General features: G+C 36.2%; 1 protein-coding gene across 1 annotated transcript; it reads left to right on the top strand.

The window, feature by feature from the left end:
• The first annotated feature begins 761 nt into the window (after nucleotides 1–761).
• On the top strand, nucleotides 762–19,448 carry abcb4 (ATP-binding cassette, sub-family B (MDR/TAP), member 4). Its single transcript, XM_081388155.1, has 28 exons — nucleotides 762–788; nucleotides 1,409–1,542; nucleotides 1,895–1,958; nucleotides 2,217–2,385; nucleotides 2,493–2,544; nucleotides 2,661–2,852; nucleotides 2,937–3,108; nucleotides 3,704–3,828; nucleotides 4,107–4,278; nucleotides 4,522–4,635; nucleotides 6,312–6,422; nucleotides 6,522–6,647; nucleotides 6,735–6,938; nucleotides 7,045–7,215; nucleotides 7,302–7,463; nucleotides 7,821–7,988; nucleotides 8,347–8,490; nucleotides 8,614–8,718; nucleotides 13,103–13,180; nucleotides 13,288–13,371; nucleotides 13,756–13,959; nucleotides 14,052–14,152; nucleotides 14,254–14,394; nucleotides 16,184–16,340; nucleotides 16,645–16,842; nucleotides 17,592–17,798; nucleotides 18,181–18,327; nucleotides 18,579–19,448. Exons 2-28 carry the CDS (start codon nucleotides 1,484–1,486, stop codon nucleotides 18,774–18,776), a joined length of 3,825 nt encoding a protein of 1,274 aa, XP_081244281.1. The 5' UTR covers nucleotides 762–788; nucleotides 1,409–1,483; the 3' UTR covers nucleotides 18,777–19,448.
• Nucleotides 19,449–19,491: the final 43 nt, after the last annotated feature.

A 19,491-nucleotide genomic window follows, 5' to 3' on the forward strand; every position in this document is an offset into this window, starting at 1 on the left:
TGAAAGTGTAAATAATAATAAAATAACTAAACAGAAAATGTTTTTTCTTCTTTTTCAATAAATGGACGGGGAAGGGAAGTGAAATTGTTTAATTACTAAATTTTAGATCAAATTTATAAAAATTAAATGAATTTTGTGTAATGAGGAAAACCATTTGGTAACCAGATTTTGGGACACAAATGTTTTTGTTTTTGTCATTCAAATAAGTTAATAATAATATTTTTTTTTTCTAAATTATATATCATTAGATATCAATTAGGCTATATCACGACACGTCAAAATAATGACGACTTTAATTGTTGGATAAAATTTGAGAAGGTCAGACCTCTGACGTGGGACAGGCCAAAATCCCTATACGGGGAGGAGGTTATAGGCTACTATACAGACATGAAATGTGTTTAAAACTAGCTACTGTTGATGCCAGGGTAATTTTATATTATATTGTAGTTTATAAAACACATATATCTCACAAAAACAACAAAAATGTGCTTGTAATACTAAAAACGTTATTGGAGACCTATAGGCTAAAGCGTATTCGTAGAACGTGACAAATTCTGAAGATAGTCTCATACATCCATCTTAATGGCCTTTCAATCATTAAAGCATCTTAGGGAGGACATCCATGAGACATGGAGGTTGTAAATGATGTAATACTCAGTAACATCATAAACTCAAGGCTGTATAAACGCGCGCGCGACTGCGCTCTAGCAGAAGATCCTCTCTGCGCTCTCGCGCCTCAGCAGAGCACCAGTGGTGGGACAGAAGGGTGGGACGACAGCGTCTGAGCGGTATGTATCTTTCATTATGCTCATCATATCCTCGAATTTACCATAGTAACTGTCGTTTTCGGACTGTAGTCACGACTACCGTTATTTTAAACTACTAACTTAGCCTACCTGTGGTGACTCTGTATGAGCCGCCACTGTCATAAAAAAAAGATTCAACAAAAATGACAAACATTTTGAAAGCTTCCAATGTGAATAACGTATACTATCGCAATAAGATTACAAATAAATTTGATGATTTTACCTATGATATTTGAGACATTCTGATAATCACGTTTTTAGGGGTCGTAAACGTTATTTAAAAGTGACAGCATTTAAAGGAACATGAGTAATTTCTAGGCTCGTCGATGCTCCCCAACTTTGAATGTTTAAAAGCGCACGTATTTCAGTGTGGGACCGACGAAACTTAGAATTTCAGTTCTCTGACCCCTTAGGCAATTATAACGCCTTGAAGTTAAAATTTAAGCGAAATGTTTGTGTAATGCTGTTGATGGGATAGGAGGGAATCAACTGTGTAATACCAGGTTTAATATGTAGGCTATTCAATCTGTCAACTCAAAATGTTACAGTGTTTTTATTGTCTGTAATTGCGCAGTGTGTTATAGTGTGTTTTTATATAACAGCACAAAACCACCTGCCCCATCCAGACCATTCACTTAAGATTAACACTTACCCGGACTATCAACATCGGAGATAAAATGGGCAAGAAGTCCAAACTGAAACTGTCAAATGGCAAGGAGGAAAATGGAGATGGAAGGTAAAAGTTTTTTGTGATAATAAAGGTTACGTTGATGTTTTGTTGATGTTTCAACAGCCATTTGTTCTAACAAATACATTTGTTTGAGCTGTAATCATGGCTTATGGCTCATGTCCTGGCGTATATCTTCTCACGTAAGAGGTATGCTAGATCATTTATGTAGTCAAAAAAGTAAAAAAAAAAAAAAAACCTACCTAGTTGTAACTATTACATCTGTGGTACCTGTGGTAACTAGTTACATGCATATAATTTCAAATTTAATTGAATTAAATTCCTTTTTTATTTTATTGTTTACTTTTTTAATTCTTAAAACTCAATTTTGTTTTTAACAAAAAATTTTTTTTTCTTCCAGCAGTGAGAAAAATGGAAAGGAAGAGGAGAAAGAAAAGATGGAGATGGTGGGACCATTAGAGATAGTGAGTGGAATATGTTATTATATATATATTATATTATATGTATTATTATTTGTGAAATCAATAATAATTTCACTATCATATACACTAAATTTTAAATACATTTTAAATTTTAATTACATTTTAAATTGAACTGCATAAGCCTTAAAAATGCATGGATAATTCATTTTGTTTGATTATGTAATTGTTTCATTTTTGTTATTTAATTTAATTTTCTCTCAAAGAATAACTTGTTCTCAAAGAAGTGTGTCCTTTTGTCAGTTTCGTTATGCAGATGGTGTCGATATTTTTCTGATGCTGCTTGGCACAATCATGTCCATGGCCAATGGGGCAGTACTTCCTCTCATGGTTATTGTATTTGGAGATATGACAGACAGCTTTGCGGAAAATACACTATTAGAGAATTTAAAGAATACCACCCTTCCACCCAGTGAGTGTATAATTTGTATGTCTCATCACTGTAATGTTGTTACAAAGGGAGTCTGTGAGTTTTTTTTAATAAAAACTAACAATAACATGCAGTCTTTTAATCTCTAGATTTCACCCTCCCACAGACCAGTAATGCGACTTTGGGGGAGCAGATGACAACGTAAGACCACTGTGCTTTGTGTTGGAACACTACCATTTTCCTTCATATTTCATGTTTTAATTTAAGTAATATAACAGTCTTTCTAAGTGTCTGATAGTCGTGTTTCTCCTTCTCAGGTATGCTGTGTACTACAGCATAATGGGATTTGTAGTCTTGGTGGCGGCATATATGCAGGTGGCCTTTTGGACTCTTGCAGCAGGACGTCAGGTGAAGAGACTTAGAACGAAGTTCTTCCACTCTATCATGAAACAAGAGATTGGCTGGTTTGATGTCAATGAGACAGGACAGCTCAACACACGCCTCACAGAGTATGACATGCAATAAGAATAATTTACCTAGATATTACACACACAATGGCATATATATACCACTCTTCTTTTTTTCCTCTCCAGTGATGTTTACAAAATAAATGAAGGCATTGGAGATAAGCTTGGCATGCTGCTTATGAATCTCACCACCTTTTTCGTTGGCATCATCATTGGCTTTATCAAAGGCTGGAAACTGACCCTCGTCATCCTCGCTGTTAGCCCTTTACTCGGGATCTCAGCCGCTATGATCGCAAAGGTGGGATGATAAGGAATATAGAGACCCACATGGTGCCCCTCAACACAATCACAATGACTCATGTTGAAGTACATTTATTATAGTACTTTTCTAACTAGCTAAAAAAGAGAATACAGTTAATTTTGTTCAATCAAGGATATATAGATATAGATATATATATAGAGAGAGAGAGAAATTATAAACAGCATTTATTTGATTTCTATTTCAAATACTGAATTTAAATTTCAAATGCCATCACAGGAATAAATTACATTTTAAATATGTTAAAATAGTTATTTAAAATTGTAATATTATTTTACATTCTTACTGTTTTTACTGCATTTTTGATCCAATAAATGCAGCCTTGGTGAGCAAAAGAGACATCTTTCAAAAACATTTATATATATATATATATATATATATATATATATATATATATATATATATATATATATATATATATATATATACACAAAACAAAATTTCTGGCTTAAAAATTGTCATGGAAGTATGTGATTGTAACAAAGAGAGATAAAGTCGATGGGCTAAAAATAAAATGGTTAATAATATTATTTTAAATCAATGAAAAAACAACAATTTATCCCTGTCTCATTAGGTGATGACATCATTCACATCGAAGGAGCAGACGGCCTATGCCAAGGCTGGAGCAGTGGCTGAGGAAGTGCTGTCAGCCATCAGAACTGTCTTTGCCTTTGGTGGACAGAAGAAAGAGATACAGAGGTGTTTTTGAAAATCATCCTGTTTAGAATGTCAGACATGAACTCTCATTTATCCTAAAACAATTTAAATTTAACCTAAACCAGCTCACCTGACAAACCACTTTATGGTTTGGTCCTAAAAATTTCATTTTATCTATTCATTTTTAGTCTATTTTTGTCCCAAAACGTGAATAGGAAAAATTATGGGGAAGATGGTGGGGAATTTTCTATTCAGTGTGATCATCATACGTTTTTTGCATCCGGATAATAAATATGTGCCTTTTTATCTGTTTTTCAAAGGTATCACAAAAACTTAGAGGATGCCAAGAACGTTGGCATAAAGAAGGCCATCACTGTGAACATTGCTATGGGCTTCACATTCTTCATGATCTATATGTCTTATGCATTGGCCTTTTGGTATGGCAGCACTCTTATCCTGGCTAATGAGTATAAAGTCGGTACGCTTTTAACGGTGAGTCACAGCAGGGTTATGTCAAACACATTACTTCAGAAACATTTTGGTCTTAAAGCCCACAGTCACATTGGTCCAAAATTCGGTCATAGTATGTCAAATATTGTATGATAAAAAAAAATAAAAAAAACCGATTGCATCATAAATAGCAAGTGGTTATGTTTTCTTTATGGGAACTTAAAGCAGATTGTTAAATATGCACGAGTCTGTTTCACAAGTGAATTTTCTGTTCCTCTATTTCAGGTTTTCTTCTCCGTCCTAATTGGAGCTTTCGGCATTGGTCAAACGTCTCCTAACATCCAGTCCTTCTCTAGTGCAAGAGGGGCCGCCCACAAAGTTTTCCAGATCATTGATCATGTGAGTAAACTCAATGTTAGCTAATCATAAATTCTTTCAGGATATTATAAATCATAATGTTGGAAGAAAAAACAATCGTCCTCAATGCAGTTCCATAATATAGTTGCTACCTGGGGTGTTAGACAGGATATTAATATTTTATTCTCTGCTTTAAGGAGTAAAAAAAAAACTTTAAACATGAACTCTGTCTGACCGTTCCTCCCATCTAAACCTAACACTTCCCCTTTTAAAAGAAATAGCACTGCATTTTTATAGCTTCTAAACTCTTATTGACGTTTCATGTCTTGTTCAGATTGAATTCTCCTACAGTAATTGTCATAACACAATATATACATCCATGTCTTTTAAAAGGCTTGAAGCCAAGAATAAGATGGTATAAGTATAAATGGAGCTCCCATGTTCATGAGCCACATTCATATCTGAGGCCATTTTGTGCATATGTTACTGTTAAAAAGTTTGTGGTCGGTAAGGTTTTATAATGTTTTTGAAAGAAATCTCTCCTAAAAATACAGTGAAAACAGTAATACTGTAAAATATTATTACAAGTTAAAATAACTTTTTTCTGTTTGTCTATTTTAAAATATAATGTAATCCTTTGATGGCAAAGTTGAATTTTCAATGGCCAGTACTCTGTATGAAATCATTCTAATATGTTGATTTGGTGCTCAAGAAACATTCTGGGTTCTTTGATGAATAGAACGTTTAAAAGACCAGCATTTATTTGAAATATAAATATTTTGTAACATTATAAATGTCTTTACTTTCACTTCTACAGAAAAAAGAAAAAATCTTACTAACCCCAAACTTTTGAAGGGTAGTGTAAATAAGCACAAATGTTTACATTTATTAATTTCAAGAATTGATACCTGCCATACAAATTTGCAGCCATTTCTTTGCAGCCAATGAATTAAAAGATACTTATGCTCTCATGAATCCCTGGAAAAGTTGTGGAAAATCCATTTGTCGAAATGTTGGGAAACCTGGCTTTTAAAGCTTATTGTATTGTTTCCTGACTTTATTGTGCTATAGCTCCAGATGTATTCTGTCCATTTTTATATCCTTTAAGCTGTCCTGTCCTGTCTTGTACAGTACAGATCATTCAGCCAATCCCACCCATGTGAAAGTACAGTAAATCTACGTCTCCTTTCTCCTTCAGAAAGTGCAGCTCATTTAGCTCACTGCTCATTTAGCTCATTTTAGTGTTTTGAACATTTGAACATGACAGAACATCAGAACTGTTTTATATTTAACTCCTGTCCATTTTTCCAAGAAGGAAAATCCTGGACAATCAAAACACATACACACAGCACTAAACTTGTCTTTTATTTAGACTAAGATGGTCAAGTTTAAACAAACACCACACACGGTAAGCAGACGATCGCTTTGAGATAAAATCCAGAGACAAAAATGTGCGCACAAATTATCCAGAGCCAAGTTGCATAACTTCCCCTCATTGTTTTAACAGCATGAAATATGGCCAGGTCTCAGGATCAGAGGTGGTTCCCTGCTGAGATGCAATGAATAGAAGACCACGGGGAATCATTTTTCTCTTGTGTAGAGCAATTAGTGTGTTATTGACGTCTATTAGTCTGAATGGGGTTTGATTGTGAATTTACCTCTATCCCTTACTGGAATTTGTATTTTAAATCTCACAATCCTTTTTTTTTCACCAACAGGAACCCAACATTAACAGTTTCTCGGAGGAAGGTTACAAACTTGATGCTGTAAAAGGAAACATAGAGTTCAAAAACATTCACTTCACATATCCGTCACGATTGGATGTTAAAGTAGGAACATCAAATGATTTAAAAAAAAAAAATTCACTTGAACAAAATAACTTGACAGAATGAAATGACTCTAGCTATGGCTCTCTTTTGGCTGTATAGGTCCTGAATGGAATGAATCTTAAAGTCATGAGTGGACAGACCATTGCTTTGGTGGGCAGCAGTGGGTGTGGGAAAAGCACAACAGTCCAGCTGCTACAACGCTTCTATGACCCACAAGAAGGAACGGTAAGTAGAAAGAGAGGATGAGAGGTATGAACTTTTTGAACTTTCTGTCCTTCATCCAAACTTTTTTCTTTACCTCTAACTCATCAGGTGACTATTGACGGTCATGATATTCGCTCTCTGAACGTTCGAAGTCTGAGAGAAATGATTGGGGTAGTTAGTCAGGAGCCAGTGCTGTTTGCCACCACCATCTCAGAAAACATCCGCTATGGTCGCCAAGATGTCACCCAAGAGGAGATTGAGCAGGCTGCATGCGAAGCCAATGCCTACGACTTCATCATGAAGCTCCCTGATGTAGGATAAGATGTTGCAAAATAATTATTGTGCATAAGGTGATCATTTGATCTGATAAGAAAGATTGATCAGGTATGCTCTGACCAATATCTCTGTTCATTTTCAGAAATTTGAGACGCTGGTTGGAGACAGGGGCACCCAGATGAGTGGTGGACAAAAGCAGCGTATTGCTATTGCACGAGCACTTGTGCGCAATCCAAGAATCCTCCTTCTTGATGAGGCTACGTCTGCTCTGGATGCAGAGAGTGAGACCATCGTGCAAGCAGCGTTAGATAAGGTAATAAAAAAATATAGCAGTCCAGAAAAGTCTGGAAATACACTGAAAACATATATATATAAAAAAATTCTTTTACATCTGAAAAGGTGAGGCTGGGCAGAACCACCATTGTAGTGGCTCACCGGCTGTCCACTATTCGGAACGCTGATGTCATCGCTGGATTCCAGAATGGTGAAATAGCAGAACTGGGCACACATGACGAACTGATGGAGAGAAAGGGAATCTACCATACTCTTGTTACTATGCAGGTTAGAAACCCATAGTACAACACATTTACACACTGGAGCTCCATATGCAACTGAAGCCCGTTGCCATTGAAACACTGGAGCTTTGTGGCAGCACTCTTACATATGGTGTAGCTACACCCCGAGTTCAAGTCCTTTCCGGGTCCTGTTCCCCCTCTATTCTCCCAGTGTTTCCTCTCTCCTCCTACTGTTCTTACATTAAAGGTTAAAAAAGCCTATTTTAAACATGAAACGGCATTAAAATCACACTGAGTCTGTCATTTTAATCAAAATGTCATAACATATTGATGCATGATAACACAGGTAAATGTGTTCAGAATGTAAATGGGGTCCAAATGAGTTCCTGTATTTACATCACAGATGTTTAAGAGCTCAGAGGACACAGATGAGGACAAAGAGCAAGAGAAGATGACTATGGATGAGAAGAGTCCTTCAGTCATCTCTCTAAATGATCGCACACTCTTCAGACAGAAATCCAAAAGTGGCTCAGAAAAAGATCAGCAGGATGAAGAGAAACAGATAAAGGAAGTAAGAAACTGAGGCTATACTATAATTGCCTACATTTATCAATTAATTCATCAATTTAATTCCTTTTAATAGCTTTATTTTTATACATCCAATTCAATTCAAATCAAACCAAAATGGGATAGTTTAAAAAAGGTCCATAAATCTATCTGTCTGGTGACATTATGTAGATATGCTGCTCATATATTTTGCTGTGAGTGTCATCTTCATAAATTAAATATTTGTTTATTTCCTTTATAAAGAACTTCAAATTACGATCAAGATTCAATTGAAATTCTTCATTTGATTTGATTGTAATTATTTTACATACTTTTTTTCATGTTTTTTTTTTTGTATTTTGTATTTTACTTCTTCTCTGTAGGAAAAGGTTCCAGACATTTCCTTCCTGAAAGTCTTGAAACTGAATAAACCGGAATGGCCGTACATGGTGATTGGAGTTTTATGTGCCACCATCAATGGAGGGGTGCAGCCCGCATTTGCAGTCATTTTCTCTAAAATCATTGCTGTATGTTGTACAAGAAAATGAAATATCAATAATAATTACCATTATTGACAGTCAACAATATTGAGACATTACTCCTCATACATTTATGGCCCAACTCTTCTTTCTTTCCTCTTTCTTCTAAAGGTGTTTGCTGAGACAGATCAGAATTTGGTAAGGCAGAGGTCTGAACTCTACTCTCTGCTGTTTGCTGGCATTGGGGTTGTGTCCCTTTTCACTCTGTTCTTACAGGTTTGTTTTGTGTTAATATTTATATTTGAATAATAGGGATGTAACGGTTCACAAAATTCACGATTCGGGTCGATACGATACACTTGTGTCACGGTTTGGTTCGGTTCGGTTCGGTACGTTTTCGATACAGCAAAAAAAGATAGAAATGCCAGAAAAATTTCCTTGATTTAATTTTTTTAATTCTTTTTTTTATTAAAACTAACATCATAAAGTATGATTTTTTTTACTTTGAGCAATTCTGGAGCTATAATTGACTCTTCTTAGGAGCATATAAAACAAAACAGCTCCTTGGAAAAAATGAAATGTAATATTGTAGTAGTTATAAACAAAGGTTTATTTTAGTTCAGATTAACATTTGAGGGCAGCAATTGTATTCATAATGTCAAAATAAAACCGACGTAATGTTACTTGAAGGCATTATAGCCTACTATTCCTGCCAAACTTCCATGGTTGCAGTAGTGTTACTACAGTAAATCCATGGTGAATGTTGCTGATCTGTGGACACTGGATAGTTCATTCATGGCACAATGTTTCTTCCTGGTTTCCACGCTCTGTTTGATCCGTTAATAACGGAGAAATGTGAATGTTTCTCACTAGATCTCGCAGCGATGTTATTACTTCTGTGGCGAACTCAAATGCTTTCTTTACTGGATGGATCTCTTATTAGCGCTGTGTAGTAACAATGTCGCATGATCATGATCGGCTCGCACTGCACTGGTCCAAACTGATAAACGGTCCTTAAACCACACAATAACGAGCAGTTTCGTTCCACTTGCATTAGGTTTGCCATAATTTGATGTTGGGCAATGTTGTGGTCGTGCCGGCGTCTCTTACATTATGAGCGCGCTTGCCGCGTGCAACACGCCTATATTTGAAATAACGAAATTTTGGTCGGCAGGGAAAATGGTCCAACGAACCGTTCGGTTTGAAAATGCGTACCGAAAACCGAACCGAAAGCCTCGTACCGAACGGTTCAATACGAATACGTGTATCGTTACACCCATATTGAATACACACAATGAACTTTAACCAACTTTCACACAAAATGAAAATGGTAGAACTTGCCTAGACACCCTATATAATACATTTCTTGGGTGCCATAATATTTTTGCCACTAGGGGTCGCTAACCTCTTACAATAACAAAGGCGTAGGTTGATGACGCATAAGCGGAATTATGGAACTTGTCGTAATGGATCTAATAATGTTTATGGATGAGTGAAAACATTGATGTTTTTAACATGACTGTGGTATAAAGCATGGCACGATAACTAATTAGAGACAGATATCAGCGCCACAAATATATCACACTGTGCAAGTGATTTTGGGATATTTTATTACAAAAATCTTACATATTGTACCTTTAAAGGCACACTATGCAGTTTCCGTTTTTCTCAAACAGCGACCCCTAGAGTCACTGTGGAGTTCTTGTATTTAACGTTACTGTCGTAAATACCACTCGTCGTTTTCTTTTCCTTGACTCTTCCGACCGCGCTTTCTTCGTTTTCTTCGTCGACTCTGCCATGATTCATTTCTGAAATGCATGCAAGTGTCTTCCATAGAGGCTGCTTCATGTGTTGTTGATGTATGTGACGTCGTGCCGTAAAGCAAGTTGTGATTCTCGCGAGATTTGGCGGGGCGCCACCTCTCAAACCTGCATTGCTGGTTTGCGTGCACCGCCCCTTGCTATCGGGATGATTCGCCCTACTACGAGCTCATTTACCATCAAAATGATTTTGAAGCTAATATATACAAATAGGTACAAATCTTGCATAGTGTGCCTTTAATACATATTCAATTCAAAGGTCAGAGATGAAGAAGGTAAAAAGTTCTTGTGATCTTTCTTATCTAAAAGCTGATGACTGTTGTGAAATACGACTTTGTCTACGCCAATGAATAGCAGACATAGCTGTCAATTATTTGCTTCTTCAAACTACCAATGCTAAAGATTTGAAATGCTGAATGATTACATTTAACTTTTGTCGAAGTAAAAAAAAATAAAAAGAACAGAAATTATTATAAAAGGTAAATTTATATGTACTAAAAATAGTTTTTTAAGTGTAATATAATATATATTATTAATATATGTTGCAAAAGCTTTATGTTTAAAAATATTTACTGTTTTTTTTTTCCTCAACAATAAAGAGTCCTGTAAAAAAGGATCAGCTTCATATAAAATATTAAGCAGCACATGTTTTCAACATTGATAATTTTGATAATTCAACATTGCTTTTTATGCACCAAATCAGCATATTAGAATTATTTCTGAAGGATCATGTGACACTGAAGACTGGAGTAATGATGCTGAAAATTCAGCTATGCCACCATAGGAATAAATTACATATTTAAAATGTATTAAAAACAAAACTGTTATTTTAATCTGCAAATGTATTTCACAATATTAGTTTTACTGTATTTTTGATCAAATAAGACACTTATTTCTAAAACATCCAAACATCTTTTGAACTGTAGTGTAATAAAAATTATCCTGACATCAGTTATACCTTTAAAGAAAATATCAAACATTGCATGTTGTATTAAATGGCATGGCAATATATAAAAAAGGCTTTTAAGAAACAATGTTATGTCTGGGTCTAGTGGTTCTCAAGCAAGTTGGAAGCAAGATTTTTGAAAGGGGGGTGTTCAGGTGTTCATGGGGCGCATTCACAAGTTTACACCAAAGATCTAGGCAAGACAAGATTAACCATGTAATTACTTGCAAAATAACTGACTACAACATTCTAAAATCTGCCAGTTTAATGCGACATGTTAGCTATGTATCGTTTCTTTTACAACGACTCTACTATTTTTCCAGTCATATACCAGCGCTCAAGCACTGACTAGAATCAGCATTCACATGCTCAAAAAGGAAGTTTTGCGTGACAACAATCAGGTGGTGGCTAGAATCCAGCGCTGACTAGATTCATGCAGAGGAATGGAAAGTTGACAAGCCATTAAAAAAGTACTGACTTAAGAAACACTTTTTTTCCACATTTTTTCAGTAAATCATGTTCCCATTCACTCCGGTGACGAATTTTAAAATTAATTAAACTAAATTATATTTATAAGGTAAAACTTTTACATTTTTAGGCATTAACTAATGCCAATGCCTTATGCCAAAATGTTTTCTTTGTTCTCCAAGTAATTTACTGGTCTGGCATTATTGTTAACTCGCAAGACTGTAAGGAGAAAATTACAATTTGATGGATAATTTAAATATAGTCTGTAATCACATTTTGGTTGTCACATCTCAGCACGAATGTGAACTGCTTGGATAGTTTCAAGATAGTTCAAAATAATTAATAAAACAATAATAATTTAATTGTTCATATGTGTTTATTCTTGTTAGAAGATTTTTTTTTTTACTGATTATGAGCACAAATTAATCATGACAAACCAAATTAATTGTAATTGTATTAATTATACCATTGATGAAAACAAGCTGATACCAAGGTATTTTAGGCCTACAATTTTTCATTAAAAATTCTGATTGTATTTTTTTTTTCCCGAAAGTAAGGTTAATGTAAGCAGCTTCTTGCAATACTCTCCTAAATGTTTAATAAAACCTAAGTGCAAATATTACCGCTTGAATGACCATATAGCCTACTACGGTCGTTTTTACTGTCCAATGACAGCCCATCTTATTTTCTTTGAGTGGCATGGGAGAGAGTCGGAAATTCATTTGTTGCTCCTACGAGTTTATAATAGCATATTTTAACAAGATTTTCAAATGGATAAAGAAAAAAAAAACTTCCAAAATGTTTATAAATGTTGGCTTTACTGTTATCTTATATGTCTATTTATTTTTAATAAAGGCCTACTATTTATTAATTTATTGTTCTATTTGATTTAACATTTTTACATTTAACATGAATAATCAAACATTTAAAGCTGTTGTTCGTAACTTTTTTGTTTTAAAAATTATCCAAAATATTTTTTTGAGCAAGTACATAACCAGCCAGTGTTCAAATCTATCTGGAGATTCACCCATTTTAATATGGAAACAAGGAGAAAGCGGAGCGGCCCTTAAAATAGTCCCAATATAAACACTTATTATAGGTGCACCTTAGTGATTCAGGATAGGACAAAAACACGGTTTGGAAAAACCGTACATTCATGATGTACTCGCTCATTTCATAAATGTTGAACATTTTAAATACAAAAAGTTACGGATTTAATAATAAATGGTGGGGGGGGGGGGGGGGGCGGTAAGGGACCTGGATAATGGATAGGGGGCGCTGCTCCAAAAAATGTTGAGTCTAAATCACTGATTTAAAAAATCAATTTAAAAAATTTAAACAATTTAAAAAATCACTGGTCTAAATGGTCTCATTATGGTGTAATTTTCACTCTTCTTTTTCTTTTCAATATTTTAATTTGTTTTAGGGTTTCAGTTTTGGGAAAGCTGGTGAGCTTCTGACCATGCGACTGAGGTTTAAAGCTTTCAATGCCATGATGAGACAGGTGAGATGATAATTGACATAGACAGTCATCCGAAGGTCAACCCCAAAGAACCTATTCATGAATGTCTGTTGATGGAGAGTAGAACAACACCTGTCTGTGTATTTTAGGACCTGAGCTGGTTTGATGACTCTAAGAACAGTGTGGGTTCGCTGACCACCAGGCTGGCAGCAGATACAGCTCAAGTGCAGGGCGTAAGTCTCAATCTATCTACAAAGAGAAACACATAGTCCAACATAGAACTTTGTGCCAATCTCCTAAATTTATACCCATGTTCAGTAACAAAGAAGTTCATAACTATTGGTGATATTCTCTGTTTACTTACTCTTTTACTGTATTTTTTGTGAAAATAAGCTCAATTTAATTTCCGTTTCGTGTGCTTTAGCAACATGACCACAATTGTACTTTTTTTATGGTGTACAAATTAAGTAAAATATTGGTCATTAAATAAAAAAAGTAATTGTATAATTGTTGAAATTTAAATGAAATGGTTTGTTTAATATTAATTCAAATTGTAAGAGGTACCCATTTAACACAGCAGCTCATCTCAAACGGCACCATGACTTTATTTCCCACAGGCAACTGGAGTGAGAATGGGAACACTGGCACAGAATGTGGCCAACCTGGGCACCTCCATTATCATCGCATTTGTGTATGGCTGGCAGTTGACCCTCCTCATTCTCTCCATTGTGCCAATCATGGCTGTGGCTGGAGCCATCCAGATGAAGTTACTGGCAGGACATGCTCTAAAAGACAAGAAAGAGCTTGAGCATGCTGGGAAGGTGAACATTTAATGCGTATACTTTAATGTGGCTCAACTTAAATCAACTGTCTTATTTCTCTATGTTGTCCACAATGTATTTTTCCCATTTAGATTGCAACAGAAGCCATTGAGAATATCCGCACTGTGGTTTCGTTGACCAGGGAAAGCAAGTTTGAGAGTCTGTATGAGGAGAACTTAGTTGTGCCCTACAAGTATGTTTAAATTGATTAATAGTTCTGTAAATATCTATTATATATCTGTTAGGATTCAAAATGAGCTTGTGAGATAATTGATGTTTGTCTGATTTTCCTAGAAACGCTAAGAAAAAAGCACATGTTTTCGGCCTGACGTTCTCTTTCTCTCAAGCGATGATCTATTTTGCCTATGCTGGCTGTTTCAAGTTCGGCTCTTGGCTCATTGAACAGAAGATGATGACCTTCGAGGGCGTCTTCCTGTAAGTGGCTCGATACATGACTGTTATTAGACCCACTCACAGCAGACTGAGGAATATGTGAGGAAAAGACCCCACAGTAGTATTAACATGATTCAGAGTAGTTTTACATGTCTGTCACAGGTAGTTCAAATGTGAGTGAGATCAGGTAGTAGAGACACATGGGCAATATGTCCACACTCCAGCTACAACACACTGAAGTACAGGTGTCTGGTGGGAGTGGACTGGAAGGTCCAGAGTCTACTGGTTTCTACAGTGTCAATTAATGATTATAGAAAGAAAAGTCCATAAAAAACTAACCAGATGTGCCATGAATGTAGTAGATGGTCAGCTAAGACAACATACGGATGAGGCTGGTGATCCATTACGTTTGCATATAGAAGATTCAAGAAGATTCATGTTATCTAAAAAGAGTGCTTTCAAACAGAGAGATAATTAAAACTTAGAATCTGAGGCTATGGGTAAACACTGCTATTTAATATTTAGCCAATAATTCAATTTAACTAATAAAGATGATGAAATGGGCTACACATATACATCATATATGCAATGTAATCTGTCTGATAATAACTGGAATAATGAGTTGGGAAAACATCAGTATTTTCACTCACTCAATACTGAAATTTGTATTTTTTTCTTTTAGTTTAGTAAGCTTTATTGTTGTCACAAGTCTTGCTGTGTGTATTGGTGCCTTATCATGCTGATACATGTTACCCCCTTTAAGGTACAATGTCTGAACCATTAGGTGCACATGGCCCTTCAGAAAGGTTCAGTAGTCCTTGGCAGTGACGTGCGCATCAAGCACAGTATACTATAGGAAATGCCATGATATTCCAGCTCAAACTATCACTGATCCACCCATGCTTCACTCTGGGCAGCAACTGTCCGGGCATTAAGCCGCTTTGGGGCTTCTCCACACCGTAACTCCTACAGTGTGGAGAAGACAGTGAAGGTGGACTCATCAGAGAACATATATGTCTCACACTGTCCACAGCCCAAAGGTTTGGCTATAGCAGCCCGACAATGAATATTGACTCTGTGCAGCTCCAGACTAACAGTTTTGGTGGAAACAGGAGAGTAATAGGTTCAAATTTAATCCTTCAGGGAGTTGGGCAGCTGTGGTTTTATGTTTTTTTGGATACAATCCTGGTTAGTACCTGGACATCCTTTTCAGACAGCTTCCTCTTGAGTCGACAGTTACTACCTTGGATACCGTAGCTCTCGATACACCACAAAGACTTGCTGTCCTGGTCACAGATGAGCCAGCGAGAGACACACAAACTATTTGTCCTCTTTTGAACTCTGATATGTCTCCCATTATGTTGTGTGGATTTCAGTATTTCTATACAGGCTCTGTATATATTTTATGTACAGACACACTAATTCAACTTTCACTCTCTGCTCTGAGTACATTACTGATGTAATGTAAAATCAGTAAAGTTTGGCCACCAGGCCGCACATATAGGCATGAAACCTCCAATACTATATTGGCCAGTGTTTCAGTTTCATTGTCCAAATCCTGGATGTTTTAGTCGTTTTGTTGTTGTTGTTGTTGTTGTTGTTGTTTTAAATACGTCTATACAGTTTTTATTTATTAGTTTTAGTTAATTTAGTACTTCAAGTTAAAACTAAAAGAAAATGTTGTCTTGGCAAATAGCTGAAGCAAAATATTTTTATATTTTATTTTATTTCAGTTAACGTTTATTTTGTTTCAAGTAGCGAAAAATGTTTTTTGTAATTGTTTTAGTTAACGATAATTACCATGGGTAATATATCTGTTTCTGTCTTACAGTGTGATCTCAGCTGTTGTGTATGGAGCAATGGCTGTTGGAGAGGCAAACTCATTCACTCCAAACTACGCCAAGGCCAAGATGTCTGCTTCTCATGTACTGATGCTCATCAACAGAGTCCCAGCCATTGACAACGCCTCAGAGAATGGAGACAAGCCGGTATTTCTTTCGTACATAAATATGAACACCAGGATATACAGTATTCCCAACAAGAGATAAAAAAATTTCAACTATAGTGAGTCTTACCTCTAGGGAAGATTTCAGAGTTACTAGAAGCCTGTTATGATTAACTGTCCCAGGCATAAGTCCTGGAAATTAATCATTTATCGGTTCTGCAGCTCCATCCTTATCTGATAAGCACTCAGACAGAGCTGGACTCTGCCCACCGTAAATATCCTGAGTCATGTCAAGACTTGTATATACACGTGTGCACTAATGTGGCTTTTTCCTGTGATTTCTGCAGGATAAATTTGAAGGGAATGTGGGTTTTGAAGATGTGCGTTTTAACTACCCGTCCCGGCCGGATGTACCAGTGCTACAGGGGCTCAGGCTCCGGGTGAAGAAGGGGCAAACTCTCGCCCTGGTGGGCAGCAGTGGCTGTGGCAAGAGCACTACCATCCAGCTACTGGAGAGATTTTATGACCCTCAGCAAGGCAAAGTGGTAGGTGAAAACACAGACGGACAAGTAGCTCAGAGGCCACATTTTATAGCCTCTTTTTTTTGCACATTTTATATAATGACATTTATTGATTTGTTAAGCTCTTTTCCCAGGTGCCTCAATTGACATGTAGCTTTACGGTCTCTAATCACTGATCCAGCTCAGCGAAATGTCACTCACGCACATACACTGTTATACAGTACACTCACACTAAATACACAAAAGTCAAAATCCTCTCTCAATTATTATCTCTCTCAAGGTCAATGATAAGGTAACTTATAACCATTACGACAGGCCAGAAAAAGGAAACCCAGACATGCACATCAAAGGATGGTTCTCTTTCACCTGCATACTTCAGGTCCTTATGACTGTCATATAACACAGACCTGTTTACATGCCATTAACAATGTTTCACGTGATTCAATCATAAGTGGACAGCGCTTAAAAGTGTAAACGGGTCCTAATTTTTTGTAATCCAATCGATCAAACCACATTCCAAGGTAGTCAAAAAGAAATGTGACCACATTGCATGCATTTTTATCATAAATGTGAACATAACTACATTTAAAAAAAAGATCAAATAAATATTATAGCAAAATAAATAGACCATTAAGTCAAAAAGCATGATAGATTGTAACAAATCCAATGATATCATCAAGTCTAAAAAAATCTCACTAGTGTTGAGATGTATTATAGCAGTAATAAATCATATTTATTTGCCCAAACTAATTACAGTTACCCTTTGTTAACAGATGCTGGATGAAAATGACACCAAGCAGCTGAACATCCACTGGCTGCGCTCTCAAATTGGCATTGTTTCCCAGGAGCCTGTGCTGTTTGACTGCAGCCTAGCAGAGAACATCGCATACGGAGACAACAACAGACAAGTCAGCCAGGAGGAGATCGAACAGGCCGCTAAGGCTGCTAACATACACTCCTTCATAGAGGGGCTGCCAGAGGTACAAAAAACACACAGAAGTCACTCTCATATACACTTCCCTTCAAACGTTTGGGGTTTGTAAGATTTTTTTTCTTTTAAAATAAATTAATATTTTTAAGTTTTGAACAATTAGCTGTCTCCATCCACCTATTTTGGAATATAAAAAACCGCATAAAACAAAAATCCACACATAAAACATTTTTTATCCTATAAGAAGACATACACATAAACTACAATGGAAATACATTTACCGAATAAATCCCTCTATGCAGATGTCAGATATCAGAACTCTCTAAATGTTATAATCTTATAACCAACAAACTAAGGAACATTTAAATGACTGTCTACAGTCATATAGACCTTATTGTGTTCATTTTGTATTTATTTGTTTTTGGTTGCAGAAATACCAGACGCAGGCAGGTGACAAGGGTACGCAGCTGTCAGGAGGGCAGAAGCAGCGTATTGCTATAGCGAGGGCCATCCTCCGCAACCCCAAACTCTTGCTGCTGGATGAAGCCACATCTGCTCTGGACACTGAGAGTGAGAAGGTATGATCACTGTTCATTCTTTTGAGTGTTATATATCGCTATGGTTTTAACCATAAATACCTATCATGAGTTTGAGAATTGAATGGACTTGGATCACCTGTTCATACAGATGGTCTTCAATACATTTAGTATACTATACTAGTATACATTTCCTGTATATGCAGGGAAATTGAGATTCACATCTGCTTGAAAATAGTGAAGATAATGTTCTTGCTTAATTCCCTTTGTGTCTCTCTCTGTCCTGTGAGTAGATAGTGCAGGATGCTCTGGATAAGGCGCGTGAGGGTCGCACATGCATCATTGTAGCCCACCGGCTGTCCACCATCCAGAACGCAGACCTTATAGCTGTGGTTCAAAATGGGGTTGTGGTGGAGTTGGGGACACATCAGCAGCTCCTCCACCAGCAGGGGGCGTACTACACCCTCGTCACCTCTCAGATGGGTCACTGATGGGCAAGAGCAGAGCAGCAGTGTACATGCAGCTACAGCCGGAAAGGCAGATTCCAGAAAACATTCCTTATAATCGCTCTCCTGTGGTTGTAGGCCTTTATTTGATTTGTTAGGTTCATCTAAGTGGCATTTCAATATACTACAGGAAGCCAGGAAAATAATAACGATGTGGTTTTGTATAACTGTCAGTGCCTTGTCATGTTGTACTTTTTGGTTTTAGGCCATAACATTTATCCAACTCAACACTTTCTTGTTGCTGATTTAATTGTATAAAAAAAAAAAAGAAAAAAAAAATTATTAACCCTACCAGGCACTACCATCCTCTCATTTACTGGTCACACACTGTATGCACAGTTTATGCAACAAACACTGTTGAGGGCAGAACATTTAAAACTTGATTGTTTTTACATAATGATGTACAGTAACTTATATATACAGTACAAAGCATACATCATGTATTTTTGAAAACAATGCCTTGATTTCTCATTAGTGAAGACAGCTGTTGTTCTTCATGTGATAAGATTACCAAAGAGTTTCTGTTATGAAGATTGACTGCCTTATATTTATCAGACTAACATTAGACTGTTTTATTTTGTCCTATTATGGCATTGTTTTCCAAGCGCATATGTAAAAAAATAAATAAATTTGTGAATAAAGTTTTCATTTTTCATTAACCTCATTATTTTATATTCTCCGTTGAGCTTAGACCGTAAAA

Source organism: Scardinius erythrophthalmus (genome assembly GCF_964197995.2).
Source record: "Scardinius erythrophthalmus genome assembly, chromosome: 16".
In the NCBI taxonomy this organism is placed as follows: Eukaryota; Metazoa; Chordata; class Actinopteri; order Cypriniformes; family Leuciscidae; genus Scardinius; species Scardinius erythrophthalmus.

Coding starts and splice junctions, on each gene's coding strand:
- abcb4 (XM_081388155.1), top strand. CDS start 1,484: ATGGGCAAGAAGTCCAAACTGAAACTGTCAAATGGCAAGGAGGAAAAT. Junction 2,386..2,492: donor GAATACCACCCTTCCACCCA/GTGAGTGTATAA, acceptor TTTAATCTCTAG/ATTTCACCCTCCCACAGACC. Junction 13,372..13,755: donor ATACAGCTCAAGTGCAGGGC/GTAAGTCTCAAT, acceptor TATTTCCCACAG/GCAACTGGAGTGAGAATGGG.